This window comes from Phocoena phocoena, chromosome 7 (genome assembly GCF_963924675.1).
Source record: "Phocoena phocoena chromosome 7, mPhoPho1.1, whole genome shotgun sequence".
NCBI lineage: Eukaryota > Metazoa > Chordata > Mammalia > Artiodactyla > Phocoenidae > Phocoena > Phocoena phocoena.
Window position 1 is genome coordinate 70,685,696 of NC_089225.1, and position 23,178 is coordinate 70,708,873.

Here is a 23,178-nt window from a genome sequence, read left to right on the forward strand (position 1 = left end):
TTTTTCTGAATTACAAAGAATCTATCTTTTCAATAATTAATAATTAATTTTTTTCAATGTCACCTTCTGAAGCTTGGTTAGGACCTGTTAGGTTAGGACCTTGCTTAGAAGTGTTCATTTGCTATTTACTATTATCTGTGGCTAGACTTCTGTGAAGTTCAAATGCTTGGGAGTAAGATTTGCTTGATGACACTGAGGCAGCCTGACTCACCTGCTATGGGATGTGTTTCAGGCTCTGTAGCTTTTGTGTGTACCAGCAAGCAGTACCATCTCTTGGAGATGGTATCTCTGTGTCTCAAAGACAGTTTAGATAGCTAATAGCTCTCATTTCTATGCAAGGTAATCAACTTCTGTTGAGAGCAGACTCCAAGAGTATTGAGTATAGGCAGAAATTCTACCCCTCTGGGTGAGAATTAGTCTGTGATGTTGGTGGAATCAACAAATGTCACTGGATAGGTGCAGAGTACCTACGATTGGAGGATCACTGGCTTCTGAAAGATTATAGCTGTAGCTGGAACTGAAAAATCTCTTGTTGTTGTTCAGGTCCTTGGGGTGATTAGGGTGAAGTAATGCAAAATGCTGCCAGTAATATCTAGTAAGTTCCATTAATTTCTGCATTTCCTTGACCGGTCTGGTAGTTCCTCTTAAAGGGTACTGATACTTTGGCACATGCAGATACATTGTTGAAGAGAATATGGCATGGTCAAAGTCTTAAAAACATTTGTTAGCGTTCACCCAGAAGTGCTATCATTTCTGGTAGTTTAGGACCTCCAAGGCTAGTTGAGCTCACATAAATAAAATGTATCTAAATTAAGGTGTCATTTTGATGTCAAAGATGATAGAGTAGTTGATGACTCTTCTATCCTGGAAGTTGTCTAGTAATCTATATTCACCACTCACTGGAAGACAGTAGGGAATATGGCACAAGCCAGATAATGTTTCTGCCTACTTGCATTGGCCAAGATGTGTCTATAAACTAAGCTACACCGTTTGCCCTTCTTGATTGAGATGATGCCAGGAGCTTTGTGAAGATCTGAGCTCCATGGAGGTTAAGGATCAGCACAATTGGATGGTGGGTTTTAACGTTAGAGCTTTGACAGTCCTGACAAAAATTGTGTTTGCTTTTCCTCCCTTTTTACAAAGATTACTTTGAGACTCTCATCAGAAAGGAGGTGGAACTAATGAACCATCATTCCAATCTGGCATGTGTCAAGCAAAGCAAAAGCCAGAGCTGACAGACTGACTGGTAAAGAAACAATGAGCCCTTTTTAGATCCAGATATCTAGGTGGAAACTCCATTATACAAGTCAAATTCCGGAGAGTAATCCGTGTTAGAGGTGCACGTTGAGGATTCAGTCATTCATATGTTAAAGTCACTAGAGCCTTTGGATCATCCAGTGAGAGTATCAATACTAAGAAGAGAGATGGCCAGGGCAGGAGGGAGCACGTGTCCTGTTTTGTATATATGGACAAAGGGCTCCTACTTAGTTGATGATAAAAATCAGTTATATCAAGCAACTTCGTGGCCCAACATCTGGTCTATTGAATCTAGCTGTCTATCATATCTGAGGCCACCCTCTATGAGTGGTGCCTCACAGTGGTGCTCCTGGTTGAGGAGATCAGAGACACATAGAAACATTCGAATCAAGCTGTAGGTGGAGTTGAGGAGCACCCAGAGACTAAAGTTATCTGTCTTCCATGGCGTACGTTTTCAGGGGTGACATTCAAAAGAATTAACCACCAGCACAGCATGAGCACTGACCAATCAGAACAGACATTAGCAATAATGCTGGAACAGGATCTCAGAGACCTCCTGCTTGGCATATGTACCCTTTGCTGGATCATGGAGCTTTCTAGGCTATCCCAGGGAAGGGAGGCATTCAGAGAGCTCAGGGCTATAGCAATTTAATTTACCACACAATATGGGAGATTTCAATATTTTAACAATGTGGCCATATTGATACGTAACTAAATATCGGTCCCAGACATTTCGACTTAATTCTCCTTTTCTGGATGGGAATACATGTCTTGACTATTATGATTTTTCGACTTAATTCTCCTTTTCTGGATGGGAATTCATGTCTTGACTATTATGATTCTACCCCTAAAATATCTCAAAATCATCCACTTTGCTTTATCTCAACTACAACACCCTGATACAGAACACTCTTTTCTCTAGCCTTACATACTGCAACTGCCTTCTGGCTGCTCTCTCTGTCTATAATCCCTTTTTCGCTGAATATGAATGAGGCTGGAAACCTTTCAGAGCCAGTCACTACCACCATGTGCCTTGGGGAAAGTGCTGTGTATGTTACACTAAAGCGCTTTGTAATACTGGTTGCCGGACAATCAAAGAAGAGCATCATATGGGGATAGAGATTTTTTTCTCCCTCCACCACACTTCAGGAGTCTGCTGAAGAACCAGCAGCATCAATATGCTTCAGGCACTGTAACAAAGGTATAGTGCAAACAATTGTAAATGACCAAGCAGCACACACTCGAGGTGTGCTGGAGCAGAGTTTTCAGGGGGAAACTCCCAGAGGCAGCAGCAGGAATAGGTACAGGTACAGCCCCATCATGCACCACATCTGGAGCATCACTATGAAATCCTGCAGGGCCAAGCATCAGATTCCGGGGAAGGGACCTGGACTCTTAGAAGGTGGGGCTTTTATGCTGCATGCTTAAGGATATACAGGGTCAGACACCAGCATACAAGTGCAAAGTGTATTAGCCTAGGTTACCCCCCAAATTAGGGCCTGAAATGAGGGCTTAAGTCAGAGTAGTTTATGTGAAATGACTCCAAGGAACAGGAGTGAGGGACAGGAAAAGTGAATAGAAAAGGAGGAGTCATCAATCCAAGGATAAGGCTGTTGAGCTTTCATCACGTGAATAATTAGGGACGGTTTTGCTGGGACTCTCTGGGGAGTCACATAGAATACGCTTCAGGATTGTCAGCCCGAGGGATGGAAGAGGAGAGCATGTTTTCCCTGACTTCTCTCCAATTAGTCAAAGGTTCCATGAGAGTTAACTCCCTCATGCAGATTTGTTCATCCAACAGAATGGTGGAATGGGTTCCGTCAGGAGTCCAACACAGCAGTGGCAGAGAAACCCCGGGGCAAAAGTAAGGGCCACGTGGTGCAGTCAGGTTACATCTGTGTGGAGCTGGTCCATGCAATGACAGCTAGAGTGAAAAATACTGTCTGGGAGGAAGTGAGGTAGGGAACAAAAGGTGTCTGATATAGAGTATGACTTATGGAAATTTGGCTCTAACCCTGTGCTCTCAGCTTAGTCCTTGTAGTTGCCGCTGTATGGTGGCAAGACAGTGGCGAGACTTGCTATTTCATCTTTCACGTTTGGGGAAACAGCACCTCCTCTCTTCGGGACTGGGTTCAAACCTTGCAACTGACCATGTGATTGCCTTAAACACTGTGCTACAGTGAATTTCCGAGGAACTCTGTGGGAGGCCAACTAATTTTGGGGGAGGGAAGACTGCTGGGAATCACTGAGGCCAAGTTAAACTTCACCTCTTTAATACCTTTTGCACTGTATAAAACCACCAAAAAACACCACCTTTAAAAAATGGCAGCAACAGCAGTGGAGAATAGAGCACTCCAAAAATCTAGTCATATTATCCAGTTTGCTGAGAAGAGGTACTCATTAGGGCAGGTCCCTTGACCTGATGACCTTATTTAAAACCAAAAGCTGGTAAACTGAAATGGTTATTTTTTTATGCCTCTGCTCATTCCTTGTCCTTTATCTGGAATGCCCTTCTCTCTCACCCCACTCTTCTGCATTCTTCCCCAGGTTATTGCTACTCATTTTTCGAGACCTGATTCAGACACAGCCTCCTCTATTCTGTACACATTGTACCATTTTTTATTGAAATTATTGGTTTCATCTCTGTCTTCCTTAATAGATTTTCTGTGCTTGAGAGCTTGAGAGCACAGAAAAGTATGCCTTTTTTGTCTTTAAATTCTCATCACATCTACAGTGCTTGGCACGTAGTAAATTTCAATACATGTAGAAATTAAATGGTTAACAGACAGAGTGTAAGAGAAAAGGAATTGAAGGAAACTCGGGTTTTTAGTTTGAGGGACTGATAGATAGTGCTTTTAACTGTGATAGGGAATGAAAGAAAAGCAGATTTGGGGGAGAGGAAAGGTGGAATTTGTTCGGGAGTGCCTCTAGGACATTCAAGTAAAGATATGTATTAGGCATAGAGAAAGAATCTGGAGTTAGGAGCAAAACCAGGGCAGGAGAGAATATTAAAAGAAATTAGCATAGAGGTTAAAACGACGGAATCTTGTATTTCTCCCCTTCCCGCCCCCCGCCTTCCAAATGTAGTTATATCCAATTTTTAGTTAAGTCCTCTCTCGTTTTTTTACTTCATAATGACTTTGTACATATCTTCCCAGCTGATTCGCATAACATGCTATGATCACATTTCATTAATAACTTCTAATTTTTTGTGACATGAACAATTGTGCATTCTTTAAGAAATTCGCTTAGTTTTCCATTGTACATGTCAATTCAGCCCCAAACTTTTGAACAGAAATATCGAGCTCCTCTCAGTGAAGTGAAATATCAGGTGGTGCAGCAGTTCCATTTTCTCCTTAGAGATGTCTCTCTCCACACTTTCACCCTCGTACTCCCTTCTGAGCTGGTCGATTATTTTCTCTAGGCACTTTACTGCTCTTCAAAATCCATTCTCCCATTCTCCATCCTTCCTCTGCCCCTACTCCGCCTCCCTCCCCCTGCCAGTCTCGGTCTTTCACCTGACAGGCCTTCCTCACCAGTCTGGTGATCCCTGCTGTTTGTTCCATCCTGGTTGAGGGGTGAGGCAGGAGCCCACTTGCTTGACTAGTACACCACACTGTAGAGTGATTAGGAGGAAACCTTGCTGTTTCACTGGGGACACTTTCCCCAAATGCCGTATTTGTAGGTCTCTTCTCTTTGATTGGTCTGTTTCCTCCTATATCCTGCTTGGAGGGGGCAATGAGTCTGGCGCCAGAGGAGGGGAATGGTCTGTGGAGCTCCCCATTCCCTTCTAGTTTTTCAGCCTTTCTGCCCTTCTGGGCTGAGAATTGACTTGCTGCATTTTGGCTCCCATCCACTCAAGCCACAAAGTTTTAGAGGAATCAACAGTGCTCTAGCTTGTGTTTAGATCTATTTTAACTGTCAGAAATGCTTAATTTCTTTTTAATCTCAATAATTTATCTTACTAACTCTTTTGCAAAAGGGAGATGAATCATAGTGGCCATCTTAAAAATCCAAGAGTATTCTGGCTCTTTTAATATGTAGATTTGAGGAAGAAAAAAAGGAAAAAGAAAGGGGGGGAGGCACATTGATGAATTATTTACACTTCAAGGCACGTATGTTACAAACTCCACATTTTCTATGAAGTCTTATTTTACGGTTCTAAGCCGTTTTCTCAAGTTTTGATTAAGGTTGTAAATATCTTAAAAAAGACAATTTGACAACAAGAAACAATTTAATTTCATCATAAATGGGAAGAAAATGTAATATAAAAATTGTCATAATATAGAGTAAAATCAAGTTTCAATTCTTGTTTCATCATGATTAGTTGGTAGGAAAGTTATTTATTGTATATGTTTAGCTTCTGTTATCATCAAAAAGAAGAAATATGTAATATAGGACCTGAAAAAGCAAATATACTTTATGCCCAAGTAAGAAGCTGGTTCTCTGCTTAAAGGAAGATCACATTTCTTGTTGTTCTTCCATATTTTCTTTGATTAAAGATGGGACTTATGTTATTATGTTTTCATGGTGTTGCATTTCTCCAAGGAGAATGAAAATCAATTCTTTTTAATTCCACAAGCTTCCATCTTTCTTTACTCCACTTAGTTACCACATATCTATCTGCTTTTATTCTTTGACAATTTTACCGGCATTTCATTATCCCTTTGCTGTCATTTTGGTAGAATTTCAAGATGAAACCCTGTCTTCAATCTACTCTGTTTATCCAGAGACCAAGTAAGAAATTTTCACAATCTAAAATCTTTCTTTTTTACTGTGAAGGTTTGATAGATATTACAAAGGATCCAGACTTTGATGGCATCTATGATGAAGACATGAATGAAGATCCAACATATAATCCCAATAGCCCTGAAGAAAAAGCTGTATTTATGAAATATGCTGAAAATATTCTACTAAAGTTGACATTCAGTACCACACAAGTTCAACAGTGTGAAAATGTTTTTATATTTGAAACAGCCTATTGGCTTACTAATGCTGTAAGATATAATCAGGATTATCTTGACATTTGTACCTACCAGAGATTACAGCAAAGGTTATATCTTCAAAAAAAGATTATTCAAAAACACTTTGAGAAGAAAAAAGAAGTCAGGAAAGGGATAGGATACCTAAAATTAATATGTTTTCTGACTCCATTTCTACTGAGTTTAAAAAAGAAGATGAAAGTTCCATATTTAAGTAGTCTACTTCAGCCTTTTTCAGGTAAGTGTATCACCAAAAATTATATATAAAATATAGCTATATATTGAACTTATATGTAAATTCAATTTTGTTTCTAGTATGTGGGTCCAAGCACGTAACCAAGCTGTAGCCTGTTAAAAATAAAAAGCAAAATGCAATGTCTCCAAAGTAATTAAAAATACTTGGTATATTCACACAGTACATGGTATATATTTATATCAATTATAAGGACTGTTGAAAGACGTAAAATGAGTTCTGAGAAAATAGGGAAATATGCTATGTTCACAATGGGACAACACTATATTATATCTCATTCAAATTATAAGTTCAGTGCACTTCTACTCAACATCCCTATTGTGTTTTTCATGAAAGTTTACAAATTGATTCTGAGATTAATATGGAGCAGTAAAAGGTCATGAATGCTCTTACATTTCTGAAAAAAAGATGAAAACATATAAAAACTTTAGTAATATATTGGTATTATAACAAAGAAATAGACAAACGTAGGAGAATAGAGAGCTAAAATAGGACCATGTTTACATGGAATTTGACAGGAATGCAGAGCAGACTATTCTTCCCACCCAGATTAGCACACAATTTGTGTATTTTCACTGGTGCTCAAACTTGTAGGCTTATTATAGTGGGCTTTCTATTCAGATGGCAAATTTTCAGTAGAAATTTTACAAGTCACTTAATGAAAATTTGTATCATGAGAATTATGATAGTGAAGATTATAATCCATATCTGTAAACTATTTAAAAATGGACTCATGACAGCTTGTCCAGGATGGGGGTGGGGAGAATGTCATGTGTATGGAACTGATATGCTTAAAGAGGATGTTAGCTATATCTGTAATGTCTTATTATTTAAATTATTGGAAACAAATACGACTAAATATTAATAATTAATTTCTAGGTGGTGAGATTAAGGTGTTATATTTTTCTTTGTACTTTTCTAGACCTTTTGCATTTCTCAAAATACATTATATACCTTATATTGATGAAACTATATTCTGCTAACAAGTCAAAATATTGAATAAACCTAATCCTTGCCAGGATTTTAGAAAATGATTTTTCAAAGTAAATTTTATATGTGTAGCTTCATTGCTTTCCAGAAAAATGGGCTGATTATTTTTGTCATGTGAGAGATACCCACCTTTTTCTTTATAGTATCTCTCTTTTCCTTAACTAGCTCAGGTAACTTTTATTTATTTAACTAAAGATTCTCCACGGCACAGAGTTTCAAATCTTTTCTGATAATTGGGGGTAAAATATTAGTCTTGAGCTCATATATAGTAATAAATAAGTAAAATAATGTTTTGATTATTCTTTTGAAACGTCTGTACAATGAAACTACAAAAAAGACCAAAATGTATGATATAAATATATTTTAATATTTAAAATATACATTAAGAGCATGAATAAATAGAATGTAATTGCCAAGATTTCCATTTCACATAGAATTTTTTCACTTTATGAGAAAGAGAATTTAGATCTCAAAAATATGATTGCCTATATGCTGTTATTCAATTTTTAAACAAAAATTTGTTTTCATTTTTGGAGATGACAAGGTCAAGACAGAGCGAGAATTGCCTCCATTTATCTATGGACGAGATTTTAAATGCCAGAATTTTCACTACAAAGAGGATGAGTATTTTCACGTTCATGGAGGAATTGAATTTGATATCAGCACTCCTTCAATCGAGAATGCTTTGGAAGATTTTAAGGTTTAAATTATTATTGTTCCTGAAATGGTTTGTCATTTCACAACTCTTTTATCCTATTCTCCAACCAGAAAGATTCTCTGTTGGTACAGGCACTAGGCAGCTCTCCAAATGATTATCTTCACAACTCACTAATTTCTTCAAACATTACATAACATATATGAATTAAGTGCAAGTATATCTAAGGTCTTGTGTTAGATGTCAGAGATAAAATGATAAATAAGCTAGGCACAACTATCCTTGCAGAATTTACAGATTTCTAATGGACCACATTTGCCCTAGAATAGTTAACCGAAGAATACAGTAGAAATCCCTGAACATTAACTACATATTCTTCCATTTTTCTCAAAGATTAGTATTAGAACAGAGATCCTCTAGAGTTTGAGAACAAAATTCATCTGGAAAACATAATACATTTCAATTGTCATTGTTTTTCTACCTTCTCCATATTATATTCTTTTTAAAAAATTTTCCTCTCTAATCCAAATTAGGGATTGGATATATTCAGTTATTACCAGGGTCACTTGGGATTTTTCATTAAAAATTTGTCCTTTACAGGTATAAAATTTCATCTAAAATAAGTTAACAATTGTTTAGATTTGTTTAAAGATTTTTTTTTTAGTAACATAACTTGTATTTTAGAACAATTTAGAAAAAATACGGGATTGTGCTGCTAATACGTTTGCAGAAGATTCAGGATACAAAGAATATTACTCAATACCAATCATGAAATTAAATGGAAAAAGGTAAGGAACTTTTAGTAATTATTCACAGTAACACAACTTGTTGAAAGCAGAAAACCGGAAAGTGTCAAAATGCAAAGGCTAACTTAAAACCTCAGGATGGAGATCCTAGAACAATAATAACCCCCGTGAATGACTACGGACTCTACAAAGTATTAAATGTTATATTTATTACTTCATACACCTTGATACGTTCTGTGTAATAATCCTTAGACATTGTAATTCTTACAATGAACACAGTGGTTAAATGGGGATGGAGGTGGGGCTCAAATCCTATGGGCCCACTGAAAAGCAATGGACTCAGCATACACCCCTTTGTTTCCATAAGGAATATGATTTTAAATCCTCTTCCTCTGCTGGGTCTTGTTAAGCCTGTCATCTCTTAGAGCACCATGTTTCTCTCAGTATTTTTAGGCTCTTTTATGTATGTTCTTGGGTTTTCACAGCTTGGAAACTGAAATTTGTAAATAAGGGAAATAGAATGCAGAGGAAACATTTGAGTTGGAGGTAGAGACAAGATTTTAAAGCATATTGGAGTTTGTTTTGTTTTTCTTAAAGTCATGGAAGTAGTTGAGAGGCTAGGGCCATGTCAGGAACTCTGGAGAGTCCCTTTGAGGGGGGTGGGGAGTATCAGAGGAGAGAGCAAAAGGGACTGAGAAGGAATGATAGAGGTAGAGGAGAAACGAGAAAGTATGACAGCATGGAAGCCAAATGGGGAGAAGTTTTAAAATATGGTAATAGTTAAAAACGTCAAACTCAAGAGAGAAAAAGGCCAAGTTGATTTAAGACTGAAGAAAGCCCTCTAAATTTGACAATGACTTGATAAGAGAAGATGTGGTTATAGAAGGCTATGTGTAATAAGTTGAAGGATAAAGTAGGGGAGAGTTCATGGGATATGAAGAAGTAAAGACAAAGATTATAAATTTCTTTCAAGATGCATGGCTGTGAGGAAAATAAGAGGAATAAGGCAGAGGGAGAAGCAGATAAAAGATGAAAGGTGGATCTTTCCACTGAATACTGCCTGGATGCACACAAGGTACTAGAGCTAAAGTCAAAGACCATGTGGCTAACAGCCTCCATGATTTTGAAGGGAACTAAGAAGTAGATCTCACTCCTCTGGAATGGACTGTTGGTGTGCATCTCCCTGGAGGAGGAATCTCTGAGGGACCTAGCACCTGTAGACATACTCCATGTACGATTCTTGTCAAGCTGGAGCCTCTTCTAAACAAAGGTTTATTCTCCCAGGTTCTAGTGTCTAGTGGGACATGAATGATCCTGGAAATGCAGGGAAAGAGCTGGAATGAAGGTTGTGCTTGATGAGAGGTTGTTGTGGGTGAAGGAGTATGGTTGGTGTAAGCACCCTGCCATTGCACCCTAAGGGATCCAGTCATATCGCTGCAGTGGGATCTCATGGTGGAATTGTTTCTCTAGTTTCTGATGAATGCACAGCATTTGGTTATCAGTGTTGGCAAATTGTAGACGGATTTGAATTTTCAGACTTTCAAAACTAGCATAAGCTTGTTTCCCAGACCCAGCCAGCATGGAGTAAAAGTGAAAACCACAAGAGGAGGACTAGTATTTTCCTGGCTCCTGAGCCAATTACCAGTGAACCTTCAGTTCCCTATAAAATCTACCCCCACAGAATTATTTCTAGAAATCTTGTATTTCCATGGGTCAGCACTCTCAGCTACTATGACATTTTTTCGGTCTCCTCCTTTCCTGCCTGGGCTCCCTGTAATGATCCACTGCTGGAACTCCAGAGCCCAACAGCCCCAAGAAGGCAACTCAATACTGATGTCACTGTTGTCTCTGACACTGCTGCTCCTGGTTACAGAGCTGGCATCACCCCTGGGCTGACTCCTCCTGATGTCTGGTAGATAGCACGCATCAAATGTGAGATGTGTTGAAGCCAATTCAATGACATAAAGATAATTTCTTTCCCAATTTTATTGGTTTCAAACAAGTGCTGTCTTGAGCCCCTAACAATTTGGTGCAAAAACAGCTCTTTCAGTCATTTTGCTTACAGTTGTTTCTTCCTATGTAGGGATCTCCTTTCTGTGTTGGTCCTGGACCAGAGAATAATCTGAATGATGGAAAACATACCATCTCAAAATCTCCCCTCTTCTTTGCTTTTAGGGGCACTGTTTTTGGGCTGAGCTCATGTATCGTGATGTTCTCTTTCCTCAGAATGATTTACTTCCTAGGAGACTCCCGGTCCCTAATGAAAATAGGATCATTCCCACTGGCCTTCCTGCCCTGCTTGGAAACATCTAAGTCCTAGATTCATTTTTGGCTCAGGTTGTATTCTTCCACCATTACCAACATCAAAAAATAGGAGCCACAGTCAGATACCCAGGATTTGGCAGTCCATGAAAGTAGAAGAACTCATGAATTATTAAGATGACAATGATTGGAGCAAATAGATGAGTTGATACTGATACTAAAATGTCCTACTTGGGGGAGAGCATACCAGCATCATGTTGCTGTTGTGGATGTTGGGAGGCAGGTCAGAAAACAACTTGACGTGACAGTGGCGTGTCAGGGAAGTGTGATGTTAGAGGGTCCTACTGCAGTCCCTAAGCTGAGTGCAGATGCCCAGGCAGAAGACTATGGAGGGAGTTGTTTAAAAGTGAGGCTCTGCTAAAGCCCCTGCTGATGCCTACACTTAAAGTTTTGAGTAAGAACAGTGGTGTGTCACTATGCAGTACTTGGATGAGGGCTTACTCACAGTGCTGGCCATCTGGGCTTTCTGTGCTTCCAGTAATCATCTCTGTGTGGGCCATCGTTGGCCTAATGCACAGGTTGTGTATCCAACTTTGCAGGGGTGGGAGGGGTCACAAAATTCTGAGGTCAGAGACTTTTTCAGGGTACGGTGATCTTCACCACCGGTTGCTTCTCCAGTTTCTAGGGTAGGACAGCTCCCTGCTGGTTTTGGTTGTTTGATTGGTATTGGATGATTAGATCAACTTTCTAAAAGAAATCAGCCTACCCTCCCTTGGTATTTGTTAAATTCATAAGTTTGTTTCATCGCTTGGGCAGTTATCTGGGAGTACATCACTGAGTACCGGGGCTCCAAATGTAGTCAGCAGCTTCTGATTCCATAGCAATTTCCCACAGCCAGAGCCAGCTCCCTAGAGAAGTACATGAAAAGACAGAGGTTTCTGACACTGGGATTCTCTTGGAGCAAGATGATGTAGAGCTGGGCCAGCCAAAGACCAAAGGGTATCCTTAGTGTAATCCCTCATGCCTAGATCTTTGGACACAGTCTTACGGGACTTGGGGTATCTGTATATGGTGTCCACTCTTATCAGTGTGTATAATACCAAGGAAAGGTGAGCCGTTTTCTTCTAGAAATTTAGTTTAGTCATCCAGTGCAAATCAAGTATCCAAGCCTGATCCATATAGCTCCTTAAGGCCCATTAGCCTATCACCACTATGATCTGAAAGCCTTCAAATCTGGGTGGGATTCAGAATTCCTGCTCCTCAATTTCGGAGGCTGGAGTCTAGTAAGTTAGGCAAGTTCCCATTGATGAAGGTGGACAAAGTGACAAGTCCACCACCTGGCCTGGCACTATACCTGAGAGGTGTGGGTAAAGAAGCCTTTAGTTTATATTCTCGTAGTCTGGTTTCCTTTGGGGGAAGAAGATGGTGGATATGAAGAATGACAGCCTCAAATAAATGCTAACAGGTCCTCAAATATGTCTCCATCTATGCAGAGGTCTATTATATTCAGAAAACTGGGATTGAAGTAAAGGTCAAAAAAGAGAAGGTATTAGCCCCTGATCGGTTCATAATAGAGTGTTTTCCTAAGATCTTCCTTTAACTGATCCATGCCGCCCCATGATTCCACCTTAGCCTATGGGCAAGGAGTTTCCTTAGCATAGAGAGTCACCGACTCACTTTACTGGAAATTAGCATAATGGAAAAAACTTCTCAGCATCCTTAGGAGAACTAATAGTCCCTGAGCAGCAAAGTGAAGAGCCATGGGAGGGGATCACCACTGTCAAGAATACTGTTTTTACAGCGACCAGTAGTTGCCTTTAGAGGAGAAACCCAGGTAACATTAAGAGGCTTCCCACTGGCAGAGGTGGGGACAGCAGCTGAGACACTCACCACTGAAATCTGGCAATGGGGAAAGGTAACTAGTGGCAGAAGTGGAGGAAGGCCACCATTTTCTTTTTACCTGTGATGATAAGCAACCCCAGGGAACAGAGCCACTCAAGATGTTGTCATTTTTTCATTCCAGAGTGAGAGGGGACTGGGCCTATTGCCTACCCATTATTCAAGGACCTGGTGGGTTGGGGTTTCTCTAGCCCACTGTGCAGTGAGTAAAAGTCAAGCAGCCATTACCCAAAGCATCATTCCAAATCAGACTCACGGTCCACTCTTGAGAAAGCAAATGTAGACATAACTAGATTAAAGGAATTAAAAAGTAAATTTGTAAGAGGAGATTAAGCAGATGGTTAGAAGGTAAACCTAGGAATCTTTCAACCAGAGTTAGGACTTTTGGTGAGTTTTAGGCAGTGCCCCTAGTCAGTGGTATAGGAAAGACAGAGTCAATTAAAAAGGTCAGTATGGAGAAGATACTTGTTATAAAAGACCTGATTAATAACAGTTGATAACCATGTCATTAAAATACAATCAAGTACATTTTAAACTATATTTTGTATTTGTTATAGAAAATCGTAATTGTTATAGAAAAAGTTTTGCCGGCATAGAAAAAATGTAACAAATAACTTCCAAGTCAGAAAGACTTAAATTGTTTTCATTTTTTTTAATAGCTACTATGTGATCAGTTTTGAACTTGAAATTTTCTATCAGCAACTATATAAGACACAGTGGTGGGGAGCCATAAATGAAATAGTGAACAATCTGAGACTGAAAAGACTTCCACTGACAGATGCTCAATTACATGAACAATTTAAGAAAAAATTTGGTTTCAAAAAAGCTATGAAATGCAAGGTATTTCAATGATTACCACAAAATTTAGTGTAAGAAATTATAAATAAGTATGTCTCAAATTTTTATCATAGGGATAAATAATAAGTTAAATAAAGTCTTCAATATGCAATTAAGATTCCACATTTTAGCAACTGAAAAGCTCTACAATTCTGGATTACCAACTTCTGGCCAGGTTACAAAACAACCTGTTTATGAATGGAATTGTGATTAATATTAATAACAGCTGAATATCTATTGAGTGCTTATTTTGTATGCCAGGCATACAAATACTATAAATTCTTTGAACAAATTCTTTCAAGACACTGATACTATTGTTATCAATCCTATTTTACAAATGAGAAATTTGACATGCAGCAAGTTAAGGATCTTTCCCAAATCATACAGCTAGTAAATTGCAAAGGCAGGCTTCAGTCATGGGGACTAAATCTAAGGAGCAAACCTGGCATCCTGAATCAAACCTCTGTATCTGCTTCAATATGCCTTGACTGACAGCTTTTGGAACTGATAAATTAAGTGGTGAGCTCACCAGTTTCAAAGGATACATTGGCATTTACTTACCATTTGTTTTAATGCCCACAAATTTTAAGCTTTGATAAACTATTAGTTTAATTTAAAAATATTATTGCAAAGCAATTATATGCCAATAAAGATGTTTAAAAAATTGAGTAGTCAGAACATCTAAAAGAAGAGTGTAACATTTTCACCTCTCCACTTTGAGACATAGAGCAAAGAAGACAAACTGTATTCCTATAGCTATATATTTCAAGTCTCTAGACTTCTAAGTTAGATTGTTCTTAAATCAGAGAAGGAATTTGATGTCCATTTGCTTTTTAAATATTTCAGAAAGATATTTGTTTCCTTGTTTTAATTGTCTCCAGAGAAGAAAGATTTACAACTTCTCCCTTAAAAAAAGGACAGGAAAAAAAAAAAACTTCCCCAAAATATTTTTTAAAGTTCTCAATGTTTCTTTATAGCTCTAACAACTTCCTTGCCCACAGATCTTGTAAAAATTCTACTGTAATTGCACACCAATCGTGATTATAATAATATAGTTCATTGTACTTTTCTTCCTTTAACTAAACTTCAGGTGTATTTTGAAAAAACTAATTCTGGCCTTCCTAATAATTTTAGAGTATCCCATTTGGTATGAAGTCTGCTGCTGAAAGAGGATTATCTGCTGTTTTCCATACATTTAGCCGTAAAACTTCAAGTTCGACGATCAATGTTTCAGATGAGGCAGGTTATGCTATTTTCCATCAAGCTGCTCTACACAACAGAGTTCCAATCATATGTCAACTGTGCAATGCCAACTTCAATGTTAACCAGAGACGCTTTATTATACTTAGCCAAGGTACCATAAAGTTTTTAAATCTTAAAATGTTTTTCTTTTACTTACCCCTATTCGGTGTTAGGAATGCATGTTGATTTTAGCACAAGGTTAAAATTTTGTATTGGAACCTCGAGCAGAGCTGAGGTTTTTGTTTCACTTATCTCAGAGAGGCTCCTTTTAGTTCTCTAAGTATCACTTGTTGCTCCCTTATGTAGTAAATATTATTTGTTTATTGTGTTTCCCTCATTTGAATATAAGCTCCATGAAGGGCAAGGATTTGGTTTAGTTTGTTTGCCATGGTATCCTAGTGCCCAGAAGAGAACCTGGCATTGGTAGGTGCTTGAGAAATATTTGTTGAATGAATGGCATGATAGATGAATTCAGGGTAGCCTTTGATAATCACTGACATAATTAATATACAGTGATGTGCTGTAGAAATTCTGAGAAAAGGGAGATAAATAGACATCCCAGCAGAACATCCATTTCTTATCCTAGGCTCTTAACCAGGTAATAGTTTCTTCATACTACATAAACTTATATTTAATAACAAAAAATCCTCTATAATCATAATTTTAGGATTAATGACCCCTTTAAGGCTAACCTAGTTTAAACTTTAAAAAGCAAATTTTCTTGATTATTATTGTAGATATACATACATATTTATATGTTCATTGGAATAAATTTAACCAGTATAAAAATAATAAAATTGAAAATAAAGTGGCAGCCCTCCACAACTGAAGAGGGAAATAAAATGTTGGGAATAGCTGATGCAATAACATTGGCAATAAGAAATGGCAATTTTATATTTTAACTTGCTGCCTTAAGAGGCTGTGTTTAAGTTTCACACCAACACAAAATGTGCTGCTTTAATCCTGTTGACTACTGATAAATTTCATACTCTATCAGTATAATTTAAATGTTTTGGTATTAAGATGCTTCTGTTACTTAATTAAAATATTCAATACACAATGAACTTAGTTAAAATAGAGCAAAATTCAGTCAAAATGCAATGGGTGGTCTGTTATTTAAAGATGTGTTTTATTTTAAGTGTTTTTGGTGTGAAAAAACCATTGGTAATTAAAGTTTCTCATTCATCCTGTGACTACATAGATTTCCATTTGCTAAGAACTGAGTAGAGTTTGAAGTACGGAAAATGTCTGTGTTATTACTTAACCAACACAAAACTGCCCCCTGTGAGTTTTGGCCAGCCATGAGCGAGGCAGCGTTTCTGGGTCTGCTCTGATGCAATGACAGACGCATGCCCACACCCAGATGACTTGGCCCAAAATTACACTCAGTCCTGCTGGATGTAATCCTGTCACCTGCATCTCAAAATAGTCATTTTGTTCTCCTTCATATGAGTCAATGTTGACTAATTTAGGAAACCTTTTGCATACTAATAATCATACTTCTATGTATATTCCCTTTTAAAACAGAGTCATCAAAACTAGACATGAAAAATGAAAGAAATGGTAAGACATAAATAAAATACTTGGTGCATTTTTAAAAGTTTATATATTAAAACTTTTCTTGTAGTATATAATCTTCAAAATGCTGTCACATGAGAATAACACAAAATGATTTTTATATACATTTTGAAGTATACATTTTTTCTACCCATGATTATTTATTCATCTTTTTCTTAAGTTTTGGGGGATGGTTCTCTTTTTTTTAACCTTGGAATTTGCAAATTATCTCTACTTATTTTTGTAAAATCAGGCCCCAATGTGGGTTTTATGCCTAAAAAAAGAGCAGTTAATATTATTTAGATATGCTGCCATCTAGTGACATTAACAATCTGAGGTCTGAGGAATGAGTCATTCTTGCTGAGGTGAGAGACTTGACCTAAGTATTGTGTATGATGAAAACAGAAAAAAATTTAAAGGATACACCTTCTATATCTATATCTAAAAGGCTATACCTTCATACTCTATATAGGCTAATTCAAGGAGGGTTTATTTTTCAAGAAACCATTTACAAAGACCTGAATTTTGTAAGGGGAGGGTAATAGTTATGCAAACCAGCCACCTTCTATTGGTGGAAGAACAGCTAATGTGAGATGACCAGAGAGGATAAGTATCCTGACCTCATCATCCTCCTTCTCCAGTCTCCTGCCAGGGCTCCTCATTGGCAATTACTGACAAGAAGCCAAAGGACAGGGGTTGCAAAATCTGCAGAGGCAGAGAGCAGGGAGCATCTTAGAGTGAGGTGAGTGGGCCTGGAGGGGGAAAAGAAAGCTTATCTACAGGCCCACCTACCCTGTAGGAATTTGCAATTGAGTAACAATAGTACACCTCCTGCATCATTGCTCTGTTTTTTCCCCTTTTTCTTTTCTAAATATTACTTATGGCTACCTTGTATAATATTTATTTGTTTATTGTGGCTTCCTCCATTGAATATAAGGTCCATAAGGGCAAGGATTTGGTTTACTCTGCCATAGTATCCTAGTGCCCAGGAGAAAGCCTGGCGTTAATAGGTAGTTGGGAATAGTGCTGTGTGAACGCATGATGGATGAATGCAGGGTAGCATTTCATAATCACTGGCATTATTAATATACAGTGATGTACTATAGAAGTTCAGGGAAAATTCAGGGAAAAGAGAAAAATGGCTTTCAGGTCCCATTAGAGCATCTGTTCTTTAGACCAAGGTTCTTTCTCTACCCGAGAATAATTTCTGCAGACTACATAAACCCCTCCAGAACTTCCCTGATTCGAGCATGACTAGGACAGTGTTTCTCAGCCTCAGCACTACTGACGTTCGGGCTTGATAAGTCTTTGCTGTAGGGGCTATCCTATGCACTGTAAAATGTTTAGTAGCAGCCGTGGCCTCTACCCACTAAATGCCAGTAGCAACCCCTACCCCAGCTGTGACAACCAAAATATCATCAGACATTGCATATGTCAAGGGAAGACATTTCGTCCCACTATTATTGGATAAACTTTCAAGTATGTAGGAATCACACAGGTATCTTGTTAAATGCAGACTGATTCGGAGGGCTGGCTGACAGCCGAGATCCTGCATTTCTATTAAACACACTTTAAAGGAGTAAGGGGGGCGGGTGTAAGAATAGTATTCCTGCCCCTGGGTTGTGCTGAAATATTTTTGAATATTTCAAAATATTGAAGGAAGGAAGGTAGAGAAGAGAAGGAGAGGGTCAGTGGGGAGGTTAGCATTGTTTAAAACAAACAACCAACCAAACCAAACCGAACAAACAAACTTCAGTTCATTTTGATATGTTTCTCCTGCTGAGCTAATTGCGTTTCATTGATTGAAATGAACCAAAATGTTCTGTAGTCCTATGATTAGGTCTCAGTCTTTTGGGGAACTTGTGCTCCTGAACCATGAACTTCAACTTGCTTCTCAGTCCCTGCCTGCCCCTTAGGTGGATCAGGATGGCTGAAGGGGACTGTAATTGGGTACTTCCCTTCCCCCAGGCAGGTTAGGCTCCGATAAAACCTCAGCAGATGAGGCTCCTGAGGACTGACTGGCCTTGTTAAGAAAATTAAAATGCTGTGGTGTATTTCCAAATGGTTCCTTTCCCCCTTCCCCTGCTGGAAGCACAAGGGGGTATTTCTTCAATATTAACTGTGAGGACCTGGTCGAGCTCCTGGAGGTAAAACTCTCTAGAGCATGGGGGCCTCTTATGACTGTGCCCCCTGGAGTTTCTGACTATCAGACTTGTCCACACTGAGCCACCAGCAATTTGTCAATTACACATCAGGTTTTCTGACCCTGCCACTGGTTCCTATAGAGGTTTCTGCTCTTGGATTTCTGCTCCAGTAAGTTGTGATTCTCTGTATCTGCCTGTCTATCTCTCTAGTTTTGGGAGCAGCATTTTTGCCCTGTGACCTCACTTCTCTAATGGATCTGAGAAGAGTTGTTCATTTTTCAGTTTGTTCAAGTTTTTACTTGCTTTTAGGATGGATTGGGGACTTTTAAGCTCTTTACATGCCAGAGCAGAAACTGGAAGACTAAGCAGTAATTTTAAATAAATAGATTTGGGTCAGATGTTATAGATTATCAAAGGCTATGATATAGAGCTTAGACTACTAAGGCAGGCAGGAGGCCATTGGAATTTTCTGAGTTGGGAGAAAAACAGTGCTTCACTGAGGAAATACCATTTTGGCTGATGAATAAATAAGACAGGTAGACCCCAATCAGAGAAGTGTTGTTTGGGAGAAGGAAGCTTTCAGACAGCAGAAATAGCCCAGGGTGACTGGATAATTCATCATCCAAATCAGGGAGTTTGAAAATGGAAGGGCAGTATTAATAATTATGCTGGGGCAACAGGCACAGACCAGTACTTTCCTGGACGGTCGGTCACCCTACATTTGAGGAGCTACAAGAAAGCCCAAATAAAGAGAACAAGGTGTGTATGTTGCCTTTCTTTCTTTCTTTCTTTCTTTTCTTTCTTTCTTTCTTTCTTTCTTTCTTTCTTTTTCTTCCTTCCTTCCTTCCTTCCTTCCTTCCTTTTCCTTTTTGGAGGGGGGATGGTTCAGGTTAAGTTGGAGCCAGTGCATCCTTTTCCTGTACTAATGATCAGGTGGCCTCAAGAAGTCACTAAAGAGTTTTAAACAAGGAGGTAAAAAGATCAGATTTACATTTTGAAAAAGTGGATTGGGAAGGGCAAGAACAAGGTGGGGATATCAGTTTGGAGATGATTATGGCCTTAAGTAGGGTGGTGATGGCAGTAAAGATTACGTTCTAGAGATATTTAGACTTGGTGATGGGGACTGGTTATGAAGATGAAATGAGAGGAGTCTTGCAGGTTTCTGGTTTGTAGAACTGGCTGGATGATGATATCCTTCACTGAATTAGGGAGTGATGAAAGAGGTTTGGAGGAAAAGATAGGAGTTCAATTTTGAATATGATAAGTTTGAAGTGGTGTGTGGAGATGCCTAGTGAGATGGTAGATCTGGAGCTTGGGGAAGAAATCAGACCTAGAGACATAATACTGGGTGCCATCAACTTATAGATCGTAAATGAAACCATTGAGAAGATAAAAGTCTTAAGGCTCATTTAGATATCAGGACAATGAAAAGGTCCCAAAGGAGACTGCAGATAAGTATCCAGAGATGTTGGAGAAAAATAAGAGTGTCTCATATCACAAAAGCCAAGGGAAGAAACCTTTTTAAAACGGAAGAAGTGTTCAACTTGAGAAGTAAGATGAGACTTGAAAAACACCCACTGGATTTAGTGACATAGAAGCCTTTTATGAGCATATTTTTTTCAATTTTAAAGAACCTTTTCTCCTACTACAAAAGCTTTGAATAAAATGGAAAATAATTTAAACAAGAAATAGTTTATTTTATGACTTTTATACATTGACTTAATTTTTCAAATATTTAATATTTTCAGTGTTATTTATTCTTCTTAACTTATGAAGAAGTATTTATTTTTAATGGTCAGACATCCTGAGTTAAATAAAGAAGTATGGAGTTGCCTGAGTAAATCCTTTTAGTGATCTTCTTGGAGCTTTTATATCACAATACTAAGCTCTGTGGTCAGACATTAAAAAGGTGTGTTTTCAGAAATGTTAGCTCTTTGACCATTGAAGTAATTGTCCATCCATTCTAGGTCCAACACCTCTACACCTGGCAGCACAGGCTTGCTCATTGGAAACAACCACCTGTCTACTTTATTTCAAAGCTGATTACACACTTTCTGAAAAAAGAGGCTGGATGCCAATTCACTTTGCTGCTTTCTATGACAATATCTGCATCATAATTGTTCTCTGTAGGAAGGATCCTAGTTTACTAGAAGCTGAGGCAACAGCTGAGTAAGTTATTAAGCATTTGTAAAAATATAAATTTCTGCTTTCATGGCTTGCCCCAAACACTGACACTAAAAGGACTGGTTGTGATGATTGATTTGAAAGGCTATGTTGGGCTTACTCTGCTGTCCTTTCTAGTCACTGTCTTCTCCTACCACTTACCTTTAGAATTTATAAAAATGGGAACTTCTATTAACCTATGCATATTTTCTGGAAGAATAAGGAGTAAGCCCTAGGAAGTTTTTCCTAACCTTTTCCCAAAGGTGTGGTTCTACAGATTAGTTTATCAGGTTAACTACTGATACTTAGTGTCCTGGAAGAAGCATGAGACAAGGGAGGAGAAAGTTGTCCTAAATTGGACCTTATACAACCAGGAGGCAGCCTGAGGGCTCCAGACCAAGGTGGATAGACAGTGGACAGTCGGAGAAATATCTAGTGGTATCCAGAATAGAAAGACATTAAAAAAAAGAAAATAACTTTGCAATAGGGAAACATCCCAAACGGTGTTCTGTTTCACAGCTTAGCAACCTTTAGGGTGGAGGTAAACCTTCTCCTGAGGATACATTCTTGGCTAGTAATCTAAATACCAGGTTATTATTTTGGTTTAGGCATAGTTTCAGATATTTTTGGGTCTTCAAATAACTTGTCGATTATTATTTAGTGTAGAAATAAATCCTCCCTAGGTTGGGGCAAAGATGTGTGTGGAAAAGCTTTCGGGAAACCAGGGTCTCTGGCTAATAGATTGTCTGGCAAATGGATTCTGGAAAGAGCCATGGAATGTGGAGACCTGAGTTCAGTTCCTAGTTCTGTCATATTTTGACAATGTGTCTTTGAGCAGAAGGGAGCTAAAAGACTGCGTGGATTGTAAAAGGTCAAACAATTGAAAATCAGAGGTAGAAGTAAGAAGCTATCTGTGAACTTAAGGAGGAAGCAAAGGATTAGTAGAGAAGACAATTACCAAGGTTGAGATCTATGTGGAGCCAATGAGGAGTGTGACCAGGCTGATGCGTATGAATGTGGAGCACAAATGAAGGTATGACAAGGACCTGAGAGATCAGGACACAGATGGTAGTTAGCATGGGTGCTGAATAGAAGGAGGCATGTTGGCGAGGCAGCCAATACATGAGCTAGGCTGGAGGAAGAGGACCCACTTGGCAGGGGGCTGTGGCAGTGTGGAACTGGAAAGGGTCATAATATAACTTGCTGACATATTTTTCAAGTGAGGAATATCAAAGTGATGGTGTTAGAAGTCGGAGTTATCTTTATTCCTACCACTGAGTAGGCGAAAGACAGGAACAGGAGGAGAACTCTCCTGTTAGAATAGAAAAGGGAGAAAATGAAAAGATGTTTACTCATAAAGGATGAGTTTCCCCCAGGCCCAGGAAAAAGAGGAGAAGCTTGGGGCCAGCTGGATATTGGTGAGCGTTCAAGGACAGGCAGCAAGAGAAAGGGGCTTCATGAAGAGAAGAAGGCATGGGTATAAGGATAAAACATAAAAGTAATGTTTGAGGCAATGTGATATGGTGAAAAAAGGCAGGGGGACTATGTATGAAGACTGTGCTAATAAGCACCTTATTCATCCCTTACACCAAAACTGTCAGCTGATTTTTGTTACTCTCATAATTTTACTGACAAGAAAGTAACCCAAGTTGCTTAAGGTCACATTGCTAGTCAGTAGACCTGTTAGTTAAGATACAGTTGAAGTTGCCGTGACAAAGCTAGCCCCAAATATCTGTAGTTTTAAAAAAGATAAACGTAGTTCTTTTTCATGAAGTCTGGGTTGGTGTTCGAGGGCTGGCATAATGGCTTGGCAATATGAGAGACCCAGACGTCCTCTTGTTGCTTCTTCACATGTGGTTTCCATATCCTGGTACAAAATGGCAACTCCTGCTTTCATTATTATGCCTGCATTCTAGCCATGAGAAGAAAGAGAGAGGAAAAGTAATGGCACACTCCATTTCTCTTTAAGGAATTGCCCAGGTAACTTCTACTAACATCACACAGGCCAGACTCAGTCATGTGGCCATACCTACCTATACGAGGAGGTAGGAAATGTAGCATTTGGCTGGACCACCATGTGCCCAAGCAAAAACTCTTCACCATCTAGAAAGCAGATAGTGGGTTTTTGAGAGAAACTGTTAGTTTCTGCCACACTGAGGAAGCTGGGATCTGAGAAGTGGACATGAATTGT

General features: G+C 38.7%; 1 protein-coding gene across 1 annotated transcript in view; it reads left to right on the forward strand.

Moving 5' to 3' along the window:
- ANKAR (ankyrin and armadillo repeat containing) overlaps positions 1–23,178 on the forward strand; it is a 79,939-nt gene that overhangs the window by 710 nt on the left and 56,051 nt on the right. Inside the window, exons 2-7 of the mRNA XM_065880820.1 lie at positions 6,040–6,477; positions 8,019–8,182; positions 8,822–8,925; positions 13,704–13,884; positions 15,016–15,235; positions 20,792–20,993. Coding sequence (XP_065736892.1) covers positions 6,040–6,477; positions 8,019–8,182; positions 8,822–8,925; positions 13,704–13,884; positions 15,016–15,235; positions 20,792–20,993 — 1,309 coding nt within the window. The remainder of the gene's footprint in view (positions 1–6,039; positions 6,478–8,018; positions 8,183–8,821; positions 8,926–13,703; positions 13,885–15,015; positions 15,236–20,791; positions 20,994–23,178) is intronic.